General features: G+C 42.8%; 1 protein-coding gene across 1 annotated transcript in view; it reads left to right on the top strand.

Annotated features, from left to right (window-relative positions):
- The window catches only part of LOC138959547 (uncharacterized), a 61,147-nt gene that overhangs the window by 399 nt on the left and 34,477 nt on the right, over positions 1-26,271 (top strand). Inside the window, exons 2-15 of the mRNA XM_070331068.1 lie at positions 211-231; positions 1,252-1,397; positions 1,607-1,758; positions 8,085-8,268; positions 9,593-9,754; positions 10,429-10,577; positions 10,883-11,081; positions 12,068-12,252; positions 13,514-13,745; positions 15,509-15,661; positions 18,253-18,375; positions 19,413-19,604; positions 21,391-21,540; positions 23,262-23,528. Of these exons, the coding sequence (XP_070187169.1) occupies positions 211-231; positions 1,252-1,397; positions 1,607-1,758; positions 8,085-8,268; positions 9,593-9,754; positions 10,429-10,577; positions 10,883-11,081; positions 12,068-12,252; positions 13,514-13,745; positions 15,509-15,661; positions 18,253-18,375; positions 19,413-19,604; positions 21,391-21,540; positions 23,262-23,528 (2,315 nt within the window). The remainder of the gene's footprint in view (positions 1-210; positions 232-1,251; positions 1,398-1,606; positions 1,759-8,084; positions 8,269-9,592; positions 9,755-10,428; positions 10,578-10,882; positions 11,082-12,067; positions 12,253-13,513; positions 13,746-15,508; positions 15,662-18,252; positions 18,376-19,412; positions 19,605-21,390; positions 21,541-23,261; positions 23,529-26,271) is intronic.

The following is a 26,271-nucleotide window of genomic DNA, read 5'->3' as shown; positions in this document are numbered from 1 at the left end:
TCGTCCGTATAAAGTGTGTGATACTGAGCGTTTGGTCTCTGAACTTTTGCATCGTACAAGATTTTGGTATGGCATGTTTTGCAACATAAATAAGGTAAATGAGTGTTTAGATGATTTGATGGTAAAAGGAAGTGATATTGCAATCAGCAGTTGCCGATGACATTAATTTTGGAATGGCGCTTCTATATTATTTTTCTTTGTATATTTCAGTGGCCAGTGTCGATGAAGAGGGTGAGTAACGTCCTACTGTTATACAGTTTAAATAACGCATTTTTTGTGATGTTTGCAAAAGTTTCTCCATTTGCAAATACTTTATAATAACATTTACTAATCATCACATATTTATTTTAACATAAACTAAGTACAGCTATGCCATCGTGTACACGGTTTAGACGTTTTCTTTAACTTGATGCATCATCACACACATAAACTCAACAAATTTACAACCTGCAGCTTGTGTGTCAACTTAGTAAAACGCATTCCAGAAGATCAAAAACTTACACGAACCTCAGGTACATGGCACGGTCATCTTTGCAACTTCCAGACCCATGACATTTTGCAACAAGAATATCTGATCAAATACGAGATATATATAGCTTTGTATATAGCTCGTATATAGCTTTGATTTTAATTTATTTTGTTTTTTGGGGTTTTGTTCTTTTTCTTTCCTTCTTTCTTTCTTTCTTTCTTTCTTTCTTTCTTTCTTTTTTTCCTTTCTTTCTTTCGACGATTGGTCAATGCATTTCGGTGGAGGAGTGCCGAAATAATGTCGGTCATACTTAAAGGTAATGTTACTTGATTGTGCTTTCCAAACTCATACAAAGTGAACGGGAGAATAGGAGCAGTTATCAAGTTAACTTACCTCGAACAGTGAGATCGATAGAGCACACAACAGTCAAACACGAACGGAGCGTCTCCGAAACCGAGGAATTGATAACTAATCTAATGTACGAGAACTCACGTGTAACACTCGAAGTCAAAAGTTCTCTTTTATTTCTGAACTCTAACTTCGTGTGTTGTATTTTTTTTCTCCATTTCAAAGCTTTTGAGTGGTGTATGGAAGATCGAAATAATCAAAGTGTTGCACAATTATCGAGTATTTTCTGTAAACGATTTCCCAGAATTACCCATTCTATTTTGTAGTAACATCGGCTTTTGGGGAAAGTAGAGTAGGCGCTTGTATCACCGCGCGACGACTGTATGCAACGGTCGTTGATAACTTCTAATTAATGTACTTCTGCCCCACACTAGCCTTCCGACGCAACCGAGAGTACATCTTCCGCTACGAGGCCCAACTAGTGACCGGGGCTGAGCATAGCTCCAAACTATGGAGCGGACTTCGCCTCACCACCAACGTTCACCTGTATTTCCTCACCGACAACAAAGTGGTTGCTAAGGTAACAGGAATGCGTGAGTGTGTGCATGTGTGTGTGTGTGTGTGTGTGTGTGTGTGTGTGTGTGTGTGTGTGTGTGTGTGTGTGTGTTCCTTTATACATCAAAGGCATATTGTAAGTTGTCAATTCAGGTAAATGCAGGTAATGCTTTGTATACAAATATTTACTGACAGCGAACAGGTTAAGCATGTGTCTATTTGTATTATCATCAGCTGAAGGATACGAACCTGCAGAAGTTTGACAAGTTCGTGGAGGCCCGAACCCCAGCCTTCTTCATGCAGTCCGAGGAGGGACTGCTGGATGGCGTGGAGGCTGATGTCAACAGCGTGATGATCAAGCAGCTGGAGGCTCCATTCGGCTTCACGTCAGTATTTCTTTTTACGAATTTCTGCTTGTTCGTGTTGTTGTTTTTACATTTAGTGAAGTTTTAACTAAATGTTTTAACATAGACGGGGAATCGAGACGAAGGTCGTGGTGTGTGTGTGTGTGTGTGTGTGTGTGTGTGTGTGTGTGTGTGTGTGTGTGTGTGTGTGTGTGTGTGTGTGTGTGTGTGTGTGTGTTACACGACACTTGAGATTGACGAAGTTCTCAAATGTCGTATAGTTGTGTTCTTTTATTCTACGTGGCCCGTCTTCACAGCAGCAGACAAAAACTCGTCAAATTGAGTTCGAGGATTTATTTAGCATTCCATACATACAACTGCACATCGTAGCAGAACTCAAAGTAGAAGCCTCTTAACATACACATCGCACTGGCCTATATAGTAAATACTCAATCTCGAGAATATTCCAGACCGAATATGATACAACTAAAATTAGATGAACTGTCCATGGACTAGAATAGTGACATTCTCTGTGACGTACATCAAAAGTGCCGACGCACTTAATCCGAGCGAACGCCACGAACCCACGACTCAAAACAACGTGGTAAACAACTTGTTTTGACAGGACTAGAAAGTTCACCTGCATTCTCGTCCAAACATAATTATTGTGTTTACAAAATATAATATCGGTACTTTCCCACAAAGTACAAATAAGTCAACTACATGCAACACACAAAAACTTAACCGAAGTTCAGCAACGGCAGCGTTTCATAACATTACCCCCAACACAAGAAGAAATTTACCTAATTTCTTTCAATCATTGAAACGCTACATGTACACATTATTATGTATGCATAAAAGATTAAAATTCAGGTATGTACATTAGTCTGTTGGAGAATGAACACAGTTTTACTCACATACTCGGCTGAGAAAATCCGCTCCAACATTGTCTGAACCCTTAATCGATTCCACTCGCATATCAAAGTTCTGCAAGTACATCACCCACCTCATGATACGATTATTTACAAACTTTGCAGAGTTCAGGTAGGTGAGGGGTTTGTGATCAGTCTGAAGCACGAATTTCACCCCTTGGAGGTAGAGTTCAAATTTCTTGATTCCCCACACGATGGCTAAACACTCTTTCTCCATGGTCGAGTAGTTCTTCTCGGCTCCTGACAGCTTCTTGCTGGCATTCACCTTGTAGTCGTTGATGCCTACCACGGCCTCAACCTCGTATGGGCCTTTCCACTGCATCAGTAGTTTGTTGTGATCAGTGGGAAGCAGTATCAGCACTTTGTTACCTGGTGTAAACTTCCTGTTTACGGCTTTGCGGTCGTAGTAGTGCTTTCCGCTATCCTGAGACTTTGTCAAGTTTTCTCTAGCAATCTCGATAGTCTCCTCCATTTTCTCTCGCAACTCAAACACGTACTGGTAACTGTTCTTCACTTCAGGTGTGTCCACATCTTTCGTCCACAATTCCTTTAGTATTTGCATCGGGCCTCTCACGGTCCCCCCGTACATCAGCTCGAACGGGGAGAATCCAGTGGACTCTTGTGGCACCTCCCTGTATGCAAATAGCAAGGCATTGATGTAGCAATGCCACTGCCTTGGCTGCTCACTGCATAGTTTCTTAAGCGTGGACTTCAGCGTCGCATTGAATTTTTCGACCAGCCCATTGCACATCGGGTGATAGGCTGTCGTAGTCAAGTGACGAATGCTCAGCAGCCTGTTGACCTCTTCCATGCATTCAGAGACAAACTGTGTCCCCAGGTCTGTGAGGATCTCTTCAGGAACCCCAATTCTGCTGAAAATGTCCACAAGTGCCTCGGCAACAGTCTCGGTGTCAATTTTCTTCAGAGGCACGGCTTCTGGGTACCTGGTTGCATAGTCTACCAGGGTCAGTACCCAACGATGACCCTCTTCACTTGGCGGTTTGATCTCGCCGATGAGGTCAATGGCCACCCTCTTGAAAGGTCGGTCGATCAAAGGCATCTTCTGCAACGGCACTTTCAGGACCCTTCCTCGAGGTATGGTTTTCTGGCAAATATCGCACGATCGGCAGAATCGAGTCACATCTGCATGCAGTCGTGGCCAGTAAAACGCAGCCTGGATTCTGTCCGATGTCTTCTTGACACCCATGTGACCTCCCATAATAGAGCCGTGGGCCACCTCCATCACCTGGCGCCTAAGTGGTTGAGGCACCATAACTTGATGTAATGGCTTCCCACCGTTGACTCTCGCGTGCTCGAACACTCTGTACAGGATCTTGGCCTTCACCTCAAAGTGCACAGTGCCTTTGCCCTTAGTCATCTCCTTGACAGGACGACTCCTGTACTTTGTTAAGGTCGAATCAGCTTCCTGTAGCTGAATCAGCCGATCCCTGTCCACGACAGCAGCTGCAGAACTGTTGGTGACCCTAAGCGGCGTAGTCGTTTTGTTCTTCTTCGCCTGGGCTCTTGTCGTCACAGCGCTTACAACCTGCGGCTGGTCGCGGCGATGCACAGTGGCTCTGTCATCTCGTAACAGTTCGCTGATATCTTCATTCGCGAATGGCAGTGGGTCTTCCTCCTCAGCAGCAGGCTGAGTTGAGCCCATTCTCCATTCGAAATCAGGGTCATCAGGACGTCTCGCACCCCCAATGTTCCCAATTAATAGATCGTACAAGGGCTTCTTCAGGCAGACGGCCTCAACTTCTCCGGTGAAGTATGGAGTAGAGATCTGGATCTTTGCCACTAGTGCCTTCACGCATTTGCTGTCAGCCATGAGCGTCCACTTGAAGTCACCAGTGAACTTCTCTGTTGGCACCAGATCCTCTTTGACGATGACCTCATTGCAGCCCGAATCTCTGAGAACAGTCACTTCCTGCTTTTCAACAAATCCCTTCGACACGGGCATGTTCGACACTGACACAGCTGCGCTGGCGACGACAGAGATTGACTTGCCATTGGCGAGTAGAAGCTGGCCATCAGATATACATTCTTCCACGTCCGATGGTGTAGCCACTTGCTCGGCAGCCCTTGGAAGTATGACGCTGCTCGCACATACTTGTTGGTTCGAGCCACTCGTTTGCCTCTTGTTGTCATAATATCTCCGTCGATGTTCTTGCGCTTTGTCATTGTCATGTCCGTTATTTTTCTTTTGGGGACAGTTGGCGACTCTGTGGCCCTTGGCCTTGCAATGGAAGCACGTTATGTACTGCCCTTCATTGGATGATGGTGCGGACTCCGTTTGTCCCTTGACAGGTTGGTTTCCCCGGTTTCCGCTCTTCTGGAAAGGTTTCGTTGACTTTGACGTCCCCAGGGTCCTTCCATGAGCAATGAGATAACGCTCAGCAGCATCAGTAATTTCCTTTAAACCCCGCAGTTTTTGCTCTTCCAAGCGGGTCGCCAGGTCCTTCGGGCGGGCATAAAGGAATTGCTCCTTCACGATCAAGTCCCGCAGACTCTCGTATGACTGCTCTTCACCTGATAACTCCACCCACTTCTGCAGGTATGACGACATACGCTCCACAAACTGGCTCGGTGTCTCTCCAGACAATGGCTGGCATTCGCGGAAGCGTTGACGGTAGCCCCTTTCAGTGAAGTTGTAGCAACGCAACAGAGCTTCCTTCAGTACATCATAGTCTCTGGCGTCATCGTTTGAGAGTCTAGTGTAGACCTCAAGTGCTGCCCCAGTCAAATGTGCGCTGAGTTGAATCGCCCAGTCGTCGCGCTGCCATCTAGCACTCTCAGCGAACCTATGGAATCTTGCAAGGTAGCAGTCGATCTGGTCCTTCCCGTCAGCGAATGCAGGAAGTTTCGGTGCCCTGTGTAGCATTTGCTGCTGGTTATCTCTTTGGCGTGGTGCCTCGGGCTCATTTTGAATATGCACCATTTCTGTCTGGAGCTCTAAGCGCTTCGTCTCCATTTCTATCTGGAGCTCTAAGCGTTTCAGCTTCATTTGCCTTTCTTCACGCTGTGCTTCTCTTTCTTCACGCTCACGCTGTGCTTGTATTTCTTCACACTGCGCTATCAGTCGTTCCTGGGATTTGACGAACTCCGTCAGCTGCTTGCCTTTCAGTCCCAGTTCAACTCCGTTTGCCCAGAACTCAGCCATTCTGGTCTTTTCCGGTGCGTTCGTCTGTATTCTTTCACAGCCCCGAACGTAGACGAATGTGCTCTTCTAAAATAACACAGTCTCTACTACACCTCTGATGCTTCTCTCGTCGCTGGTTACCCTCGTAGACGCAGGCTGCCACCCTCCTCGTCTAACGTGACGGCGCACTCCACTCACGATGCGTACACGACGTACCTCAGTCGTAGTTCGTAGTATTAATGCTTTAGCTCCGAGACGAAGTCCTCGTCCAAACGGCAGCTAACCTCTGTAATCCCGATACACCCCGGCGTCGCTCACCACCGAGCTGCGGCGATTACCAAACTCTTCACACAGTCACACCGAATCCACGGTCCTGTAGTCCCAATACTGATCCCTCAGGATACACCCGATTGATGGCTACCTCCTGTGACTGTCTTGACACTGGTCTTTGTTGCTGGAAAACCCTTGGCGTTAAACGTAGATCTCGGCTTTGGCCCCCCAATTGTTACACGACACTTGAGATTGACGCAGTTCTCAAATGTCGTATAGTTGTGTTCTTTTATTCTACGTGGCCCGTCTTCACAGCAGCAGACAAAAACTCGTCAAATTGAGTTCGAGGATTTATTTAGCATTCCATACATACAACTGCACATCGTAGCAGAACTCAAAGTAGAAGCCTCTTAACATACAATCGCGCTGGCCTATAGTAAAAACTCAATCTCGAGAATATTCCAGACCGAATATGATACAACTAAAATTAGATGAACTGTCCATGGACTAGAATAGTGACATTCTCTGTGACGTACATCAAAAGTGCCGACGCACTTAATCCGAGCGAACGCCACGAACCCACGACTCAAAACAACGTGGTAAACAACTTGTTTTGACAGGACTAGAAAGTTCACCTGCATTCTCGTCCAAACATAAATATTGTGTTTACAAAATATAATATCGGTACTTTCCCACAAAGTACAAATAAGTCAACTGTATGCAACACACAAAACTAAACCAAAGTTCAGCAACGGCAGCGTTTCCTAACAGTGTGTGTGTATGTGCGTATGTTTGTGTGTGTGTGCGTGTGTGTGTGTGTGTGTGTGTGTGTGTGTGTGTGTTTGTGTGTGTTTGTGTGTGTGTGTGTGTGTGTGTGTGTGTGTGTGTGTGTCTGTGTGTGTGTGTGTGTGTAGAGCAATTCAGACAAAAAGTAATAGACCGATCCTCATGAAACTTGAGATGAGAGTTCCTGTGTATGATATCCCCAGACGTTTTTGTCATTTTTTCGATACATTTCTTTGATGACGTCATATCTGGCTTTTAGTGATTGTTGAGGCGGCACTGTCACGCCCTCATTTTTCAACCGAATTGACTGAAATTTTGTTCAAGCAATCTTCGTCGAAGGCCGGACTTTGGGATTGCATTTCACCTCGGAAGCTTAACATTTAATTAATTAGTTTGATCATTAAAGTTGTCATTAACAACAATTGTTTACTTACAGATTAAAAAAATAACTGAATTTTATTCTTCATCTTCTCCTGAACTTAAACATATATAGATACGTTATGTTTACTTGTAAAACGCGCTCAGAATTAACAAAAATAGGTCAAGTATAATCCTCGCATGCTTCGCGGAGACGAGCGTGACCCGTCTCGGTCTTTGGGGAAGTTTAGCCGAGACTATCTGAACGAAGTCTCAGCGATGACTGATTGTTGGTGTTGATCTTTTAGTTTGATGCCGACATATTGACTAAATTAATGTTTTTATATCGCCTCACGCGACTTGTTTGTTGTTGGGTTTTTTGTTTTGATTTTGTTGTGAGTGGGTTTTTTTCCCAAGTAGGTCGTCGCGTCTTCAGAGTTTACCCTAAGGAGCAATCAGGGGTTATCCTTCACGAGGAAGGTTTATTTTCACGACAAAGACGCCTTTTTGAATAACAGGCTAAAAACAAACATGTATCCCTAGCCCTATCTCTGAAGTGTTTTCTGAATCGGAACAGACACTAGTGCAATTATTATCGGTCACCATTCGGCATTTGCACACACAATGACAGACTGCATTGTTGTTGTTGTTTATGTGTTCTTATATCACTGTTTTTTGTATGATTATAATTACTGTTGTGGAAGCTTATCGCTATGAAACTAACTGCTCTGATTTTTTCGATTTTAAATCATTTGTTTATCATAGTATTCCGTATTCTGGTAACTTCAGTTCTTACTTGCTGGGTCAACAATTTCTTAAGATAACAAATAAAGTTGGGTTTTTTAAATCCCAAAACAAAAATATCAAACGCTTCCGAACAGGTGGGTCAGCGGTCACATCAAACATGTCAGCTTCGATGGAGCGGACCCGGTGTGGAGCATCAACATCAAGGGCGGTGTGATGGGGCTGTTTGAGGTCAACCTTGACCACTTTCAGGCCATCGCGCCCAACATGGACAAGAGCGTCCAGTTCAACCCTATGGCTCCCTCTTACACCGTGTGGGAGGTGGGTGGTGGTGTTTGGCAAATAGCAGTCTTATAGTTCACATATTCCTTTGATATCGGAGAACAATTGATATAAGAAAACAAAAGCGTCTACTTACACCATATGGCACCCTATTACACCGTGTGGGAGGTGGGTGGACAATAGTGGGTTTTTTTGGTTGTGATGTGTTGCAAATAGTTAATACTACCCGTTATAAAAGAAACTATACAGATGTGTAGCGAACAGAAGTCTTACCAACTACTCGTCATGAAAGAAATTAGGCAGATGTTTGTACGTGTCGAGATCTTTGTGTTGAGGCTGTTTGTTTTAAAAACAGTTATATTACAATCAAAGCCATTCATTCCTCCAGAATATTCAGAACAGACGTCTTACATACTATCCGTCATAACAGAAACTAGGCAGATGTTTGTGTGTGTGTGTGTGTGTGTGTGTGTGTGTGTGTGTGTGTGTGTGTGTGTGTGTGTGTGTGTGTGTGTGTGTGTGTGTAGATCTTTGTGTTAAGGCGGTTTATTTAAAAACCATAAAAGCCATCTATTTTTCTACAGATAGGCAGATATGTGTGTGTGTGTGTGTGTGTGTGTGTGTGTGTGTGTGTGTGTGTGTGTGTGTGTATGTATGTGTGTGTGTGTGTATGTGTGTGTGTGTGTGTGTGTGTGTGTGTGTGTGTGTGTGTGTGTGTGTGTGTGTGTAGATCTTTGTGTTAAGGCGGTTTATTTAAAAACAGTTATATGACTATAAAAGCCATCCATTTTTCTACAATATTCAGTAATCAGATTGATCTTATATGAGAGGTAGCGTGTGCACAGCGGAACAGACAACACAGACATCCCAACATTCAAATTCACAAGGTTCCTCTGGTTAAAATCAACACCATTAGAAAAAGTGCAAGTATTCCTACGATATCAGAAAACAGTTAAAGAAAACAACTGTAACCATATTGCATCTTCTTGCACCGCGTGAGAGGCGGCTAGAAAGAACTCGTGTTTCAGTTAAAACTATTCCTTAGCAAATAATAGTATTGTAGTACACTAATCTGTATTTAAGAAAATCTATAAAGGAGACCATCAAATTGAACCACATGGCGCCCCCTGCCCCTCCCCCTACACCGTATTGAAGATGTGTAGAAGTAGCTGTGTACATTATATATATGTGAAGGCTGTAATTGTCAGCAATAACAGCTGCGACTTTGATTGTAGAGTTGTCCCTCAGTCAAAGACTCTTCGTGAGTTTGTAACTCTCTTTGATATCTATGTAAAGACATTTTTTTCATTTCTGTGCTCATCTGGGTTTCTATTCTGCTGTTTTTACTACCATGCGATTTCAGGAAACGACCGTTGGTTTCTGCCTGACCACTTACACACCAAAACCTGAACTCGTCCAGCCTGGTGCATTCTACGTCACCAAAGTGCGCGACTATGACTCCTGTCTGACCAAACCCAAAATGGCGTACGTCTTTGATGAGTTCCATGCCGATAAGACAAACGCGGTGAGTTAACGTGTGTGTGTGTGTGTGTGTGTGTGTGTGTGTGTGTGTGTGTGTGTGTGTGTGTTTGTGTGTGTGTGTGTGTGTGTGCGTGTGTGTGCGTGTGCGTGCGTATGTGTGTGTGTGTGTGTGTGTGTGCGTGAGTGTGTGTGTGTGTGAGCGTGTGCGTGAGTGTGTGTGTGTGTGTGTGTGTGTGTGTGTGTGTGTGTGTGTGTGTGAGTAGGATCTCAGTGCTCGCTCGTCTGTGTGACTGAGAATCCTAATCACATGTACTGTTCTTTTCAAATCAGCATTTCAGGATGGTTAAATGAACAAAAAGAGAGGAAGGCTCACTTGGAGTTTAGATATTTGTTAATGGTTTTTGCCCACACAGAAAAATCTCAACTTTCGTGGCCCGGTACATAGTTGTTGCTTCTGCAGTGTATTTCACGCTTTGAAACTAGATAGTACAACCAGAAGTGTTGCATTTGACCAGAATGTTCACTGGCCAGCAGCTGGCCGGGCGAGTTGCCAGGCGGTTTCTACTAACCCGGCGGGTATTTTAATCGCCCGAGGCGATCGGGCGGACGATTTGGCCACCCCTTCTTGTACTGATCAGTTTAGTTCCGATGCTTTATCAAAGGAGATCTTGATTCTTATCTTTTGAGCAATTTTTATCGACATTCTTTTCATTTCAGACTGACAAAAAGTTGTTTGTTGGCGGAGCAGTTACGTATGCTATCAAGGGAGACAAATCCAACTTCATCATCATGACTGCCATCGGAGAAAGCAAAATCCACTTTATGCCCTTCGGACGTAGAGAAGAAAGTGTGCTAACGTCAGTCAAGTAAGTACATTACAGAAATAAATTGAAAACAAACCTCTTGACCTTCTTTTTTCTTTTACTTCTTCGAAAAGACACTTGAAAGTGAGTGGTTTTGATTGTGTTCGACAAGACCGAGCACTACAGACTACTGCGATCTCATTTGAATGGATTTTCTCGTATCCATAATCTGTTTAAATTCCGCCTGCTCTCTCCTCCCCATCACACATTGACACAGAAGAACCATAAAGCAAATGTGGGTTACGTATGAAGCATATTTTGAAACAAATAATTACTGACCATCTGAAGAAAAAAAATCTCACTTCCAGCCAAACGATGTACCTCGTGCAAGCCAAGGACATCATGAACCCCCAGGCTGTTCCTCCGATGCCTACGCAGCCTAAGGCTGAAAAAAGCCACAATATGAGGATGACCCTTCCCGTGGAGAGCGTGCAGGATTTTGCGCCCTACGTGTACGCAAAGACCCACACGCATGTCAACACCAAGCCTTACTGGACCATGAGAAAGGTTGGAGTTTGTGCACGCTGTTTTATACCGAAGTGTGTACACGCAAGCACAAGACCAAGTGAGCTCGGCAAAGATCCCGTAATCCATGTCAGAGTTTGGTGGGTTATACAAACACGAAAATACCAAGCATGCATCCCCAAAAATCGGCGTATGACTGCTTAAATGGCGTGGTAAGAATGGTCATACACGTAAAAAAAAATCCATTCAATAAAATACTAGTGTTTGTTGGAGTTTCAGCCCATGAACGCAGAAGAAGAAGAAGAATTCCGAAGTGTAGACTTGCTCGTTCTGTAGAGAAACTTGGTTACAACAAACTAGATACTGTGACAGTAGGCATTTAATTGTGAGGTGTTTGCATTGACTTTTATGTCAAGTGCTTTGTAGCTAAGAAAGTGTACTTTAATGCCTTAAAACCATGGACCGGAAAGGACGTATACTTTTGTGCTAAGTATTTCATAATTGTTTGCCGGTAATTTGAAATCTTCATATGCTTTGATGTTGTTGCAGATATGTTTGAAGGTATTCTGTAATATGTGTTCTTACCATTTCATACTCTTGAATAAGCTGATACCGTGAATCAGAATTCTCATGGAGCAACTTAACCGACGATGTTTATAATTATGTACATGTAAGCATGGAGCGCTACTTGCTGTCCTTACATTTATTTATTATAACACTTTTATACTCGTCACGCTCATAAGATAATTGCCTATGTCATTTTTTCATGTTTTGAGAAAAACGCAAAACAATTTCTTTGATTTCTGAACAATCTGCCTATATCATTTTAGTTATAAGTTGCAAACTGCCTATCTCGAGCGGTGACAGCTGGATAAACGTGAGATAAAGACCTGTCAGCAACATTTTCAATCAGCAAAACTGCATAACAACCCACAAAGAGCTTTTGCATACTTTCACATTCTCAAAACAAGTCTTCCTGTATCATAAAGAAAAAGTGCCTAACTATCATATTCCCCTTTTTCTATCAGATGGAACAACTGCTTAGCTGGATCGCCAACGGAACCACCGATTTCCCCTCGGAAGAGGTTATGATCCCCCTTCAGGAGCTGAATGAGATGATCCGTCTGTCCAGGCCTGAAGAACTCAAGCAGCTTCTGGACATGCTCGTCCAAAGCAAGGACGCCGTGGGCAACATCATTGGACCTCTGAAGCTGTGAGAAATGGGCTTAGTTGATACTGGGAAATAAATTCGTATTAAACAGTCAGGGGCGGATCCAGGGGGGCGGGGGGGGGTCCGGGGTTTCCGGAAACCCCCCTTTGCCTTAAAAAAATATTTAAAAAAAATAAAAATAAATATTTGAAAATAGAGAAAAACTGATGCTTAGATTGCACAAGATTGCACCATTTTCCATGATTTGTATCCAAGTTTTCCGGGGTGCATGCCCCCGGCCCGGACCCCCATAGGAGCCGGCCTTTGTCTTCAAAGTGACTGTTTTGGAAAGTAGTTTGGTAATTTGTTGGCTCAGGTTGCACCAGATCAGTCAATTACCGTTCTATTGATCCAAATTTGTCTGAGGAGAAGTGTCTTGGCTCAGATGGCATCAGATTGCTCCATTTTCCATGTTTTTATCAACCTTTTCCGGGGTGCATGCCCCCCTACCCCCCTTCGCGCCCTCAACTAAACACTTAGCGTCGTCGAATTATCCCTAAGAGAAATTTGGAAATACACCCCCCCCCCTTAAACATTAGTCAGTGTTAGTAAAACTTAACTGGACTTTATTTTACAAAGATGGAGATTCAAGGTTGTGCCTTTTTTTTAGCATCTGTCCTTGGGGGGAAAATGATCAATCAATTAATTGGTTGGTTACTTGGTTATTATTTGTTATCGTGTGTCTTCTGTTGATATTTATATTCGAGATCGATGGAATCAATTAATTGGTCAAACAAATTACACGAACGAATAGGAAAAGCCAAGTCGCCAGCTGTAGCACATCCCTGCACTGGACACATTCTTTATATACAAGAATTACCATTGTTCTGCTGTTTCTTAGACAAGAATGATGGGTAGACTTTCCGTTTTTAGGACGAAAAAAGAACCCGTGTGTGGGAGTTGTCTGTGTAGTCACGATTAAACTCGTACTTTATTGAAAGAGAATGAAACGTATCTCACGCTTTCAAAACGTGTCTTGAAAAATGAAAAAGATTTGATAGTCAAAGTAGAATGCCAAAATTGTTTTACTAGAGGTTTTTAGCGGTCGGTCTTGAAGTACTTTTCGTAAAGCTAGTCGATCTTTTTTAAAACAATATTCATTAACAATTAAATGAAGCTGTTTGTACCTCAGAAAGCATTTACCCTCCGCCATGTATCAACTGTAACCATTGCAGGGGTCTTCATATGCCAAACATAATTTCAGATTACGGAATTTTTGCTCTGAAATTCAACAGCTTCTTAATTCCCTTTCCTCCGTCGACAGGAACATTTTCTGGAATATCCTGAGCTCTGCCGGAACCACCGGAGCAGCGAACGTGATCCTTGAGCACTGTTTGGCCAACTACCACGGCAACCCCGACTTCAGTCGTGTTGCGACAGAAGAAGAGAAAGAGGCGGCGAGGCAGTACTTTGAGCACCGCACCCGATGCAAGGACGCCGTCACTTCCATCGGCCTCTACGCCCCTCCCTCTGAGAAAATCGTCTTATACCTGATTGTGAGTACACGTTGCTAATGTAGGCCCCTCCCTCTGAGAAAGTCGTCTTATACCTGATTGTGAGTACACGTTGCTAATGTAGGCCCCTCCCTCTGAGAAAATCGTCTTATACCTGATTGTCAGTACACGTTGCTATTAAATGTAGGCCCCTCCCTCTGAGAAAGTCGTCTTCTACCTGATTGTGAGTACACGTTGCTAATGTAGGCCCCTCCCTCTGAGAAAGTCGTCTTCTACCTGATTGTGAGTAAACGTCGCTTATGTAGGCGAATGTAGGCCCTTCCCTCAGAAAAGTAGGCTAATGTAGGCTAGGCACAAAACAATGATTTGACGAGCAAACTAGTTGAGGTCAAGCGATCTGTTTGACGCTTTTACACGTTGCAAGCACTGGCACATGCCACTGGATGGTCACGCGGTGAACGCCGCGTAAGCTATAAAATGCTGCGTCGCTCACAAGAAATAACGGTTTTAGGTGTGACGAAAAAAAGAACAGGGCCTGAGTACGGTGATAAATACAAGACTTATTTTACAACCATTTGAAAAATACATACATCCCTCGTGGCTGCCCGCATAACGAAATCGTTTTTCTCGTGTTTTGAACTTGCCAGTGTTACAGCACAGAGCAGAGTCCGTCCCGCACTTTGCTTTGTGTACATCGCGTGGCCACCCAAACACCCGCACAACGCAACATTTTCACGAGAAAAACACATTTATTTGTTTGCTTATAGTCTGTATTACACATTTATATTTACATTTACCACTGACACACCAAATTGTATACTTTAGTTTGCAAGTGAATCGTTATCATACAAAATAACGTTATCACGAGACGAACAGAGATCTCAGAGATCCTCTGCTTCTCAACAGTTACTGTTTCGCGCAAATCGTGTAATATCTATTTTTGCAGAAACCTCCCGAAGAAATGCAATCTCAGCGGCTTCCACCTGCAACATAGTCGTGCTTATTTGGAATGTGACGTCCTGTTCTTCGTCAGTCACACCTATCTCGAAAACTAAGCGTCGCACAGAACCAGCGCCCTTCCATTAATACTCTTGACCACCAATGATAGTAGTTTGTAGTATTAGGCGGGCGAGCACAACCCATCCACATGCCCCACCCACCTCGTCGTCAAATGCCTGTGATTTGAACAATTGTGGAGAATCATACCTTCACTCTGGGGTGAACTCGGTATGCCTACCGTTACGGAATAGGAGTAGGTCACTGGTGGAGTACCACCAGAAACTGATGTTGCTTTTATAAAACTACAATCATTTTCTTGTGAAGCTACAGGTCTAGTGCTGTATCTACATGAGTTATGTCTGTATTATGGTCAATCGAATAACGTGTTCATGTCGGACAAGACCAATAATTACAGTTTGATGTTAGCCTGAAATGCAAAACACAGATATCGAAGTTGGCTGTGTGTGTTTTTTTATGACAGGAAGAAAAGAGAGCGCCCAACCAAGGTAAGGGTCGGATTGGTTGAAATCTCAAACAAATCTCTATTTCATCCAATCTTACCTAGTTCGGTACTTTCTTGTGCACGGCAACACCCAAGGTTTTCCTGGTATTATGTCAACAGCAGTAGACAATTCTGCCGTGGCTCTAGTGCCTGCTGTTCCCGCGAGTGTCTCTACTCAACCCATCATCTTCGCCAACTCCTACGCTCTCTTCTTTCTTCAACACATGCCCACATAATCATCTACTCATATACTCTCTCTAGCAACAACCAACTAACCAAATTGTATACTCTCTTCCTTGCCCAGAAACTCGTACAAAAGACCTACGCTCTGCCGAAGCCGGACGAGGAGATGAAGATGGTGACCCTGCTGTCCACAGGATCAGTGATGGGTCGCGCTGTGGATCTCTACAAGGATATCATGATGCAATCACACAAGGATCTGGAAAACGTCAAGAAGGTGATGATTTTCTGGAGTATGACGGGCTAGTACAATGTATGGGTTGCTTTCTATCGGCGAACACGCCGATAGCCTTTGTGGGGAGAGTATTTGCTTTTGAAAAACTAAGCATAGTGGGTTAATCGTGATTGCGTGAATGAGGGGTGCCGGTGGGACGGGGGGGGGGGGGGGGGGTATTATCAAAGGCATATGTGAGGGCCCCAAAGGGTTTAAAATCGTGATCGTGATTGGCGTTTTTTGACCTTTCTGTGACCGTGATTGCCGAAATTTCCATTTCTGTGATCGTGATGGGACTTTGTCCGTGATCCGTGATGACAAAAAAATCAAGTCTCGTGATCGTGATCGTCATTTGTTTTCGTGATCGTGATGGGCATTATTGCAAAGCATTTTATTTTCAACGTACATTTTTCACAGCTGTATCACTCTATGATCCTCTATTCGTCAAGGAGCCAATCCCAATTGAAGGGAAGCAACAACACATTCAGAAATATGATTTTGACAGCGATTGCTTCCCTTTAAGAGAACCAATCACACAAAAAAGAGATCCAATCAGAAGGCAAATTGCAAAAGTCTGCCAAACGTCATCCAATGGAAGGGCTTCGTGCAAAAGTTTTGAGTGCATTCAGTCAAATTCGAATTCGAAGATCAAAAAAGGCGTGCAGCGGTACTGTCATCGAACTTCTGTTATATTTTGTGGATTCAAGCCAGACCAAAGCAGGCGGCGAGAATGCCTTCCTTGGTGGAAAGGTCAGGCTACGGGTCGGTCTTTCCGAAGACGAAATATCAAGGTATGTTGATCTATGTTGCTCTATGACTGTTCTGAATGTAGGCAAAGATCTTGAAATTTGTTCAAGATCTTTGAGTTGGAGTGAGATCATTGACATTGTCGACATTGCCACGTCCGGCTGTCACTCGCTCAGTGTGACCTCGACTGGCTCGAGATCGAGTCTGCGTGTAGCCAAAACCGAAACTATAAATGTGTTTTTCATCCCAGCAACGTGGACACGCTTGGCATAGATTCTAATTGTCGCTTCTTTGCATTAAGCTTGGATTTATTTTAGCGCCTGTAAACTTTAATATCAACAATGGGTTAAATTCAGAAACAATGGCGGGGAGACGTGCCAGTTTGGGTCACTTGATCCTCATGTCAAAGACGATCAAAGTCATGTTCGTTGGGGATTTTGTCAGGCATGCTACTTTTCCGGTAATTGCCGGAAATCCGATAAAGCCGTTTTCAAAATCCAGTAAAGTCAAATTTATTCCGGTGAAGTTGAAACATTTCCGCAAAAACGATCCGTGTGAATATCGCGCAACGCGACCGGGCGCCGGTCTCAATGAAGCCATCGCACAGTAGTGTTGTTTTCACCAGTTTGGAGGTGTGGTGAATGGTGGTGGGGGGAAGCTAAAATGGGATTTTTTAACAAGATCACAACACTATTACAGCCCTGAAAATGATGCCCAGAATGCACCAGATTGCACAGATTTTAACCGTTTTTTGAAAAAAAATCCGGGGGGATATGCCCCCGGACCCCCCTAGTTGGCTCGCCTGCTTCGCAGGCTCAGGCTTGTGGCTTCGAGAGAGAGAGAGAGAGAGAGAGAGAGAGAGAGAGAGAGAGAGAGAGAGAGAGAGAGAGAGAGAGAGAGAGAGAGAGAGAGAGAGAGAGAGAAAACAATGAAAACAACATTCTTGTTACTGATTACAAATCATATTTATTTCTATGTGTGTATGAAAGAGAATTAAAAAAAATTAATAAAAAAGTACAACAGTTCTCACTTTGTGTTGAATAAACAATAGATCCAGAGGAGCGTGTGGTTGTGTTTACTTTGACACGTGCTTTCTGTACATGCAACTTTTACCGTGACCGTGATTTGCCACTGGTGTTCGTGATCGTGAAAACAAAAATCAAGGTAACTGTGATCGTGAAAGCTAAAATTTCCCTTCCCGTGATCGTGATGATACCCCCCCTTTGGGGCCCTCTGTGTCAGTGTGTGTGTGTGTGTGTGTGTGTGTGTGTGTGTGTGTGTGTGTGTGTGTGTGTGTGTGTGTGTGTGTGTGTGTGTGTGTGTGTCCTATTTGTGAGAGTATGCGTCTGTCTGTTTGACAGTCTGTGGTTCAGTCTGACTGTTTGTGCCTATGTATATACGTGTACATGTATGTGATTGCTAGGAAAAACACACACATATGCAAGCGATTTTGCGAGGTTGTTGTCAGGCGGATGAATGAGATCGTTTTGCAACGTTCGTGCATATGTACAGACGTGATACGACTCAAGTTCTGTTGGTAGTGTAATGCAAAGTAATGAGAGGTTTTCATAAACTTTGTTTTGCCACCATCGTGGTCTCAAGTCTGTAGTCATGGCAACGTACCGTGACACTGCAAATGAGTGGCTAACAAATATACCAACACAGAATACAAGACACACACATGCCATCGAAAAAATACAAAAAAAGAAACAAGCAAACAAACAAATACCACCAAAAAAACCAGATAGACAGACAGACAGACAGACTGGCTGAATCCATGTGACTTACTGACTGAACAAAGCTGGATAACAAACGAACTAACACTGTGGGCCATTTCTGTTGTGCAGGTGTTTGATGTTGGAACTGCAAATGGACAGGAAGAACAATTGAAGAAATCCCAGTCTTTTATCTCCAACTGCATGACCACAATCACGAATGGACACAACCGTATCATCATGTCATTCATTGAGGTCAGCCATTTGCACTGCGGTTTCTCTCACTCTATTTACTTTATATCATCATCATCATCATCATCATCATCATCATCATCATCATCATCATCATCATCATCGTCAACATCACCATCATCATCATCATCATCATCATGGTCCTTCTTCTTTTTCTTTTTCTTCTTCAGATTTTTTTTTGTTTTTTGTTTTTAAAGACAGGTTTTACCTTTTTACTTTGACATTAATCGTTTAGTTTTTAAAGTTAACCTCCTTTAAAAGTTGTTATAATCACACAGTATTAATAAATACCAACTTAATCTAAACAACGAAATGACTGTGGTAAGATGAACAAAGTTAAAAAAAACAAAGGAATACTGTACTCACCAATACAAGAACGGGACAAGACGGTACGAATTTTCGCTTATGGAAGCTTCATCAGGAAAAACAAGAACACAAAAGACAACAAAAAACAGACGCAAGCAAAGCCCAAATTAACCCCTTTTTTTCGTGTCCATATCCGCCTCTGCACACTGAAAACATAATGTACAGTGGAATCTTTCTTTTTAGACCCCCCAATTTAAGACTTCCTTCTTTTTTCAGATCTGAATTTTTCAGATGTTCTGTTCGAAGTCTCTGTACATTTACCTCCATTTCAAGATTCCCTCCTTTTTAAGACCTGGTTCTCTCAGATGTGTTGATGTCTTAAAGAGGGGGGGGGGGGGGTCCCGCTGTACTAGCCAGTGTTAGTGTCTTTCAAACGTTTTGTAGCGGAATCTAGTTGTTCTTTTTTTTTTTTTTTTTTTTAAAGAATTTTTTTTTTTATTCTTTTTTTGTGAGGTTTTTTTTTTGTTTTTGTTTTTTTCTTTTTTTACATGTATATGCTATACATTACAGGACATCACCTAAACAAAGGGACAGAACCATACAACAGAAAAACACTTGAACAATTACAACATACATGGGGTGGGAGGATGGGTGGGGGAGGGGGGGATGTGTCTAGTTGTTCTTACCCACTGTCCAGTTCCGCCTTTGACTCAGTTTTGCATTTCCTCCAACAGGAATTGAAGAAGAGATTCGTGAACACTACTTTGGATTCTGACGTCATTCTGGGTCTGAAGGCGTTGCGTAACGCCCACATCCCAGTCAGCAAGCACTTCTTGATGACTCTCCTGCAAGACACCCTGCTGCGTCCTTCTGTCAGAATTGCCGCAGCTCAGGCCTTCGAGAAATTCTGTGAAGATACAGTGGAGGTTGTTGTTGTCAATCTTGTTGTTTTTGTTGTTGTTTTCGTCGCTATAATCGTCGTCGTCGTCGTCATCGTCTTCGATGTTGTTGTTGTTGTTGTTGTTGTTGTGGTGGTTGTTGTTGTTGACCATCCTTTTATTTTTCGTCTCCTTCTTCTTCTCCTGACTCTGCTGCAAATTATTCTTATGTAGCTCCGGGCGTTGAGAAATTCCCCGAAGATAATACGGAGTTATTTTTAACAGCTATGTTTTATAAATTAATGCGATGCGTCGTCCTTTGGATCGGCGCAAACAGCAGTGAATTATTGAGCAGATAAGTATTGTTTCTGACCAGAGAAATAATGTTTTTACATTTAGTCAAGTTTTGACTAAATGTTTTAACATAGAGGGGAAATCGAGACGAGGGTCGAGGTGTATGTGTGTCTGTGTGTGTGTGTGTCTGTCTGTGTGTGCGTGTGTGTGTGTAGAGCGATTCAGAGTAAACTATTGGACCGATCTTTATGAAATTTTACATGAGAGTTCCTGGGTATGATATCTCCATTTTTTGGATAAACGTCTTTGATGACGTCATATCCGGCTTTTTGTAAAAGTTGAGGCGGCACTGTCACACCCTCATGTTTCAATAAAATTGATTGAAAATTTGGCCAAGCAATCTTCGACAAAGGCCGGACTTTGGTATTGCATTTCAGCTTGGAGGCTTAAAAATTAATTAATGACTTTGGTCCTTAATTAAAAATCCGAAAATTGTAATTAAATTTATTTTTTTATTAAACGATCCAAAATTACGTTCATCTTATTCTTCATCATTTTCTGATTCCAAAAACATGTTATATTCGGATTAAAAACAAGCTCTGAAAATTAAAAATATAAAAATTATGATTAAAATTAAATTTCCGAAATCGATTTAAAAACAATTTAATCTTATTCCTTGTCGGTTCCTGATTCCAAAAAACATATAGATATGATATGTTTGGATTAAAAACACGCTCAGAAAGTTAAAGCGAAGAGAGGTACAGAAAAGAGTGCTATGCAGCACAGCGCAACCACTACCGCGCTAAACAGGCTCGTCAATTTCACTGCCTTTTGTACGAGCGGCGGACTACGGTCATTGTGAAAAAATGCAGTGCGTTCAGTTTCATTCTGTGAGTTCCACAGCTTGACTAAATGTAGTAATTTCGCCTTACGCGACTTGTTTTTATATCTGAACAGAACTTGTTATTGTTTACTTAAAATAATGCGTCTATGAATAAGTAAATCAGAAATGACATAATGTCATTCGCATTGAATTCCTAGACACAAGATCATCGTACTTTTCTTTTCGATTAGCAATGCGTTGTTGATGTGATAAGGAGCGATCGTTTCCTAATGACAAAACAATATGACTTTAAAATCTGCAAAATACGTCTGAGAAGAAGGAAATAATAAGATGACATAATGTCATTCGCTGTTAATTCTCGGACACTAGATCACATAAGGTTTAAACCAGCCAGATGTTGTGTCGGCTCCTACTTTCTTTTTGAAATATTTGTATTGTATGCTTAATATAATTCATAGACTTATGATATTGGGGTTTTTCCGTGTGTCTTTTTGCGGGGTGTGGGCTGGGGGGGCGAGGGGGCGGCGATGGAGTGGCATATATATGTGTGTGTGTGTGTGTATGTGTGTGTGTGCGTGTGTGTGTGTGTGTGTGTGTGTGTGTGTGTGTGTGTGTGTGTGTGTACGTTGATCGTTCAGTAACTGAATATGTTCTGCAAACCACAAACCGTCTTTATCTAACCTTTTCCTTTTGAAGGTGGTCAGCATCTTAGAAGAAGTGCTGAAAAACCCCAGTGAGCTTCCCTCAGTGCGTATCCAGGCTTTCCGTTCTCTCATCAACGTCCGTGCTCCTGCTCAGACCCTCCTCCGCCTTGCTAGCAGCATCCGCTACGAACAAGACAGACAGGTGAGAGAGATACTCGGTTCTCATCGTTGGAGTTGGAAAGGAACATGAACTATGGTTCCGGCCGTTCGCTTTTGGTGTGCCTGTTTATTTTTTGTTCTTGTTCTGTTTTGTTGTATTTCCATTGTTGTCTTTGACTGTGTTGTCTTTGTGTTGGTGAGTGCCGATTTCTTTTGTTTTTCAACTTTGTTTTCACTCACAGTCATCTTGTTATTTAGTTTTTGTTTATCACTTTGTTTGGTACACGTGTGTATTGTCGATATAAACAACTCAAGATGATGGCTGAAGGTGAACTCCCTTTAAATGTCCCTGCACTGTTTAATGTGGCAGCAATTGTAATATGTGACCCTCCACCACGGAATGAGTCGCATGTCACCTTTGCATGATTTTCAAGTTTGTACATTTTCCTAAAGAGTTTTTTTTATGCTCTATCCAGTGGTGAAAACCGTTTTAGAAAAGAGCGAAAACTGTTCGAGTTATAAGCCTGTGACTAAGGTTACCCTCACACTGTTACCAGACACCACCCGGACTTATATTAAGCCTAGCGCAGAACCGTGCGAGGTGACATGCGACTCATTCCGTGGTGAAAGGTCACATACTTAGGTGAAAATGAATCCAACATTAGTTTGCTGTACAGCGATTCCAGCAGTGCAAGCTTCATTTATGACATGTATACCTGGATTTATTCATTCCAAACCTGGTGACACGCTTTTTTTCTTTTTCTTTTTTTTAGCTATAAAGCTTAAAACACAGTCATATCATTCATGACATGTATGTTTGATTGTTTGTTTGTTTGCTAACGCCCAGCCGACCACGAAGGGCCATATCAGGGCGGTGCTGCTTTGACATATAACGTGCGCCACACACAAGACAGAAGTCGCAGCACAGGCTTCATGTCTCACCCAGTCACAATATTCTGACACCGGACCAACCAGTCCTAGCACTAACCCCATAATGCCAGACGCCAGGCGGAGCAGCCACTAGATTGCCAATTTTAAAGTCTTAGGTATGACCCGGCCGGGGTTCGAACCCACGACCTCCTGATCACGGGGCGGACGCCTTACCACTAGGCCAACCGTGCCGGTCATGACATGTATACGCAGATCTGTTCGTTCCAAACCTGGTGACACGCATTTGTTGGCCATTTGTGTTCATCCGAAACGCAGACACTTATGACATGTATACGTGGATTTTTTTGTTCCAAATCTGGTGACACGCTCTTTTTAGCCATACATCGTGAACACAGTCATATGATTTATTTATTTTATTTTGATTTAGTAAGATTCATGACATGTATACGCAGATCTGTCCGTTCCAAAACCGACGGCACGCATTTGTATTCAGAAAGCTTTAAGATCGTCATATAATCATATTATGAACATTGATATCTAGTAAGTCACTAGAGACTCTTTACATGGAAGTGCTCTTGGCTCAGAATGAATCAGCGAACGTTTCGACGTCGTCATGGAATTTTGGCGTAACTCGTTTTATACAGCTTTTAAGAACAAGGCCAACACTAATTATTTGTATTATGAAATTGTATTTGTACCTGGTATGGATAGAAATATTTTGTTTAAATGAAAATCATGTATTGTACATCGTATTTTAAATACTATTTCTCAAAGAGAATGATTTACTTAGTCTAAAACACACACAAATCAAAATCTCCAAGAATCGAATTACGCCAACATTCCTGAACGACGACGGTTTGTTCTTCATTTCAGCTGTCCACCTACGTGTGGTCATCGCTCAACGCCATGGCCACCAGCACCTTCGGCCCCTATCGCCAGGTGGCTGCCTACGTCCGCTTGGCCATGCCCTTCTTCCGGCCCGTCCATCTGGGACTGCAAGACTCCCACCACAAACTCATGCAAATGGACATCGGCAGTGGCGCTGGAATGACCGCTGAGTACAGCCTGGTCAAGACTCCGGACTTTGTCACAGCTTTGGAGGCGGGCGTCTACAGCACCTTGTTCGGCAAGGCTATGCAGGTTGGCATTTTATTTTATATATATAGAGAAGGATAATGGTGATGATGATGCTGGTGGTGATTGCTGTTGTTGGCGGTGTTGGTGTTGATGTTGGTGGTGGTGGTGGTGATGGTGGAAATGTCAGCAATAAAAACTGACGGTACACGTAGGCTTAAAGTAGATTTCAGTTCAATAGAAACGTCCAGCTGTTCTTGATGTTTTAGTCTGTTAAGATGCATTTTTGTATTCCGAAAGCATGGTCAGCTGCAACTCAAAGACACATGTGACCACCCATATTGCGTCTTTCTGTTCATATCTCCCTTTAGTTTTGATTGTAACCCATGTGCATGTTTCTTCAAATAATGTACATAAGGAGGACATAAACACGGCACAAGTAAGCAATCTAAGGGAAACCAGGACGGACAGAAGTCCCTGTCTTTAATGTCTTCTCTCTGAGTAACAAATGATGATATAGCCTATCGATAGATAAAATACTCTTTTATCGGCTAGCTACTCAGTCAACACAAGATTAATGTACAATTTAATTTCATCGCACGCACAGACAACAATTTACTGTGTCTAAGTTGTTCTTTTGAATATATGGAGGTACAAGAAACAACAACAATCAAAGTATTTGTGTGTATTTTTTGCCTGCATTTTGCAAATCATTCAACTAATGTTATGGATACTAACAAGTAACTGTTCTTGCAAAACTTGCTAAACATGCATTTCGAATGCTTCACTTTTTTGGCAAAGAAAGAGCTTCAAATTTTGGATCAATGCCAAACAGTGAGAACATGACGTGCAAGTACATTGATTCTTCGGTGTGTGTTATTGCTTTGCTTTGTTCGTTAACTTTCTTTACGATGTACCAATCATATCAGCCAACAAAGAACTTGTTTCCTTTCAAATGTGTTTCAGCAAATTTGCAAATTTCCTTCCCCTTGAAATTAGGAAATTTCCAAATGTCCTGGCATTTTCAGGGATTTGTTTAATTTCCTGGTTTTGAGAATTGACTGTAACATATCTATATATATATATAAGACTTGTGTGTGTGTGTGTGTGTGTGTGTGTGTGTGTGTGTGTGTGTGTGTGTGTGTGTGTGTGTGTGTGTGTGTGTGTCCGCGATGCACGGCCAAAGTTCTCGATGGATCTTTTTCAAATTTGGTGGCCATATTCAGGTACACCCCGAACACAACCTGGTCGATGAGATATTTCAACACGTGCCCTCAGCGCGCAGCGCTGAACCGATTTTGGTTTTTCTCTGGATCCATTCCCAGTAACTCTTCCTTATCTTCTCCAGTGTTTTCAGCGTTTATCTCCCTTCCTTCGTGTGGCGTCAATCCATATTCCCGTTACTACGTTACTATTTTTAGAATGTCACTGCACTGTCCAGAACGCTTTCCTTGCACCCGTAAGTTGTCCTTACTGTAAAAGTGAAAAGGTCGAATCAATTTATAGCCACGCGAAAAATACACTGTCATCTATCTCTATATATTTATAGATAGAGATATACATATATATATATACGGCTTCTCTCTGTGTGTGTGTGTGTGTGTGTGTGTGTGTGTGTGTGTGTGTGTGTGTGTGTGTGTGTGTGTGTGTGTGCGTGTGTGTGTGTGTGTGTGTGTGTGTGTGTGTGTGTACCCCCCGCGGGTTAGGGGGAGTCCCATATTGGTTGGGACGAGAAAGAATTTACCCGATGCTACCCAGCATGTCGTAAGAGGCGACTAACGGTTCTGTTTCTCCTTTTACCCTTGTTAAGTGTTTCTTGTATAGAATATAGTCAATGTTTGTAAAGATTTTAGTCAAGCAGTATGTAAGAAATGTTAAGTCCTTTGTACTGGAAACTTGCATTCTCCCAGTAAGGTCATATATTGTACTACGTTGCAAGCCCCTGGAGCAATTTTTTGATTAGTGCTTTTGTGAACAAGAAACACTTAACAAGTGGCTCTATCCCATCTCCCCCCTTTCCCCTATCCCATCTTCCCCCTTTCCCCGTCGCGATATAACCTTGAATGGTTGAAAACGACGTTAAACACCAAATAAAGAAATAAAGAAAGTGTGTGTGTGTGTGTGTGTGGGCAACGCCTGTGGATTGTAGAGTTCTGTTTGTGATGTGGTCTGGCGGATTTGGTGTGTCTGTATGTTCAGGCCTTCCTTTGACAAGACATAACTGTTATTCTCAATCCCGTTTGAGTGGACTTCGCCTTTAAAGGTGATTGTGGTGTTTCGGCACTCGGTTACATTTGGCGTCGTCGACAGCGATGGGACTCGACATGAAATGTTCAGGCCACTGAATCATTTTCGTGCTGTTCCCTCCCAGGTGGAATGACCTAAGCTTGGCGGGTCCATGGTTCGGAACTTTGGGGACACAGTTCATTCAAAGGGGGTCGAGTGTGACAGGGAGACTACCGTCGCCCTTCACAGCAGACTCTGCAGAGTTGTTCGCCTTAGAAGTTGTGGGCTTTCCTTGCATGTACCCGTAAGTTGTCCTCACTGTAAAAGTGCAAAGGTCGAATCTATTTATCGAAAAATCCACTGTCATCTATCTCTATATATTTATATATATATAGATAGATATATACGGCTTCTGTGTGTGTGTGTGTGTGTGTGTGTGTGTGTGTGTGTGTGTGTGTGTGTGTGTGTGTGTGTGTGTGTGTGTGTGGAGGCAACACCTGTGGATTGTAGAGTTCTGTTTGTGATGGGGTCTGGCGGCTTTTGTCTGTCTGTATGTTCTGGCATTTGAGAAGCCATAGCAGAT

The sequence above is a fragment of the Littorina saxatilis genome, linkage group LG2, assembly GCF_037325665.1.
Source record: "Littorina saxatilis isolate snail1 linkage group LG2, US_GU_Lsax_2.0, whole genome shotgun sequence".
Taxonomy (NCBI): Eukaryota; Metazoa; Mollusca; class Gastropoda; order Littorinimorpha; family Littorinidae; genus Littorina; species Littorina saxatilis.
The sequence above is the reverse complement of the archived record's forward strand: the minus strand, read 5'-3'. Positions and strand labels throughout refer to the sequence as shown.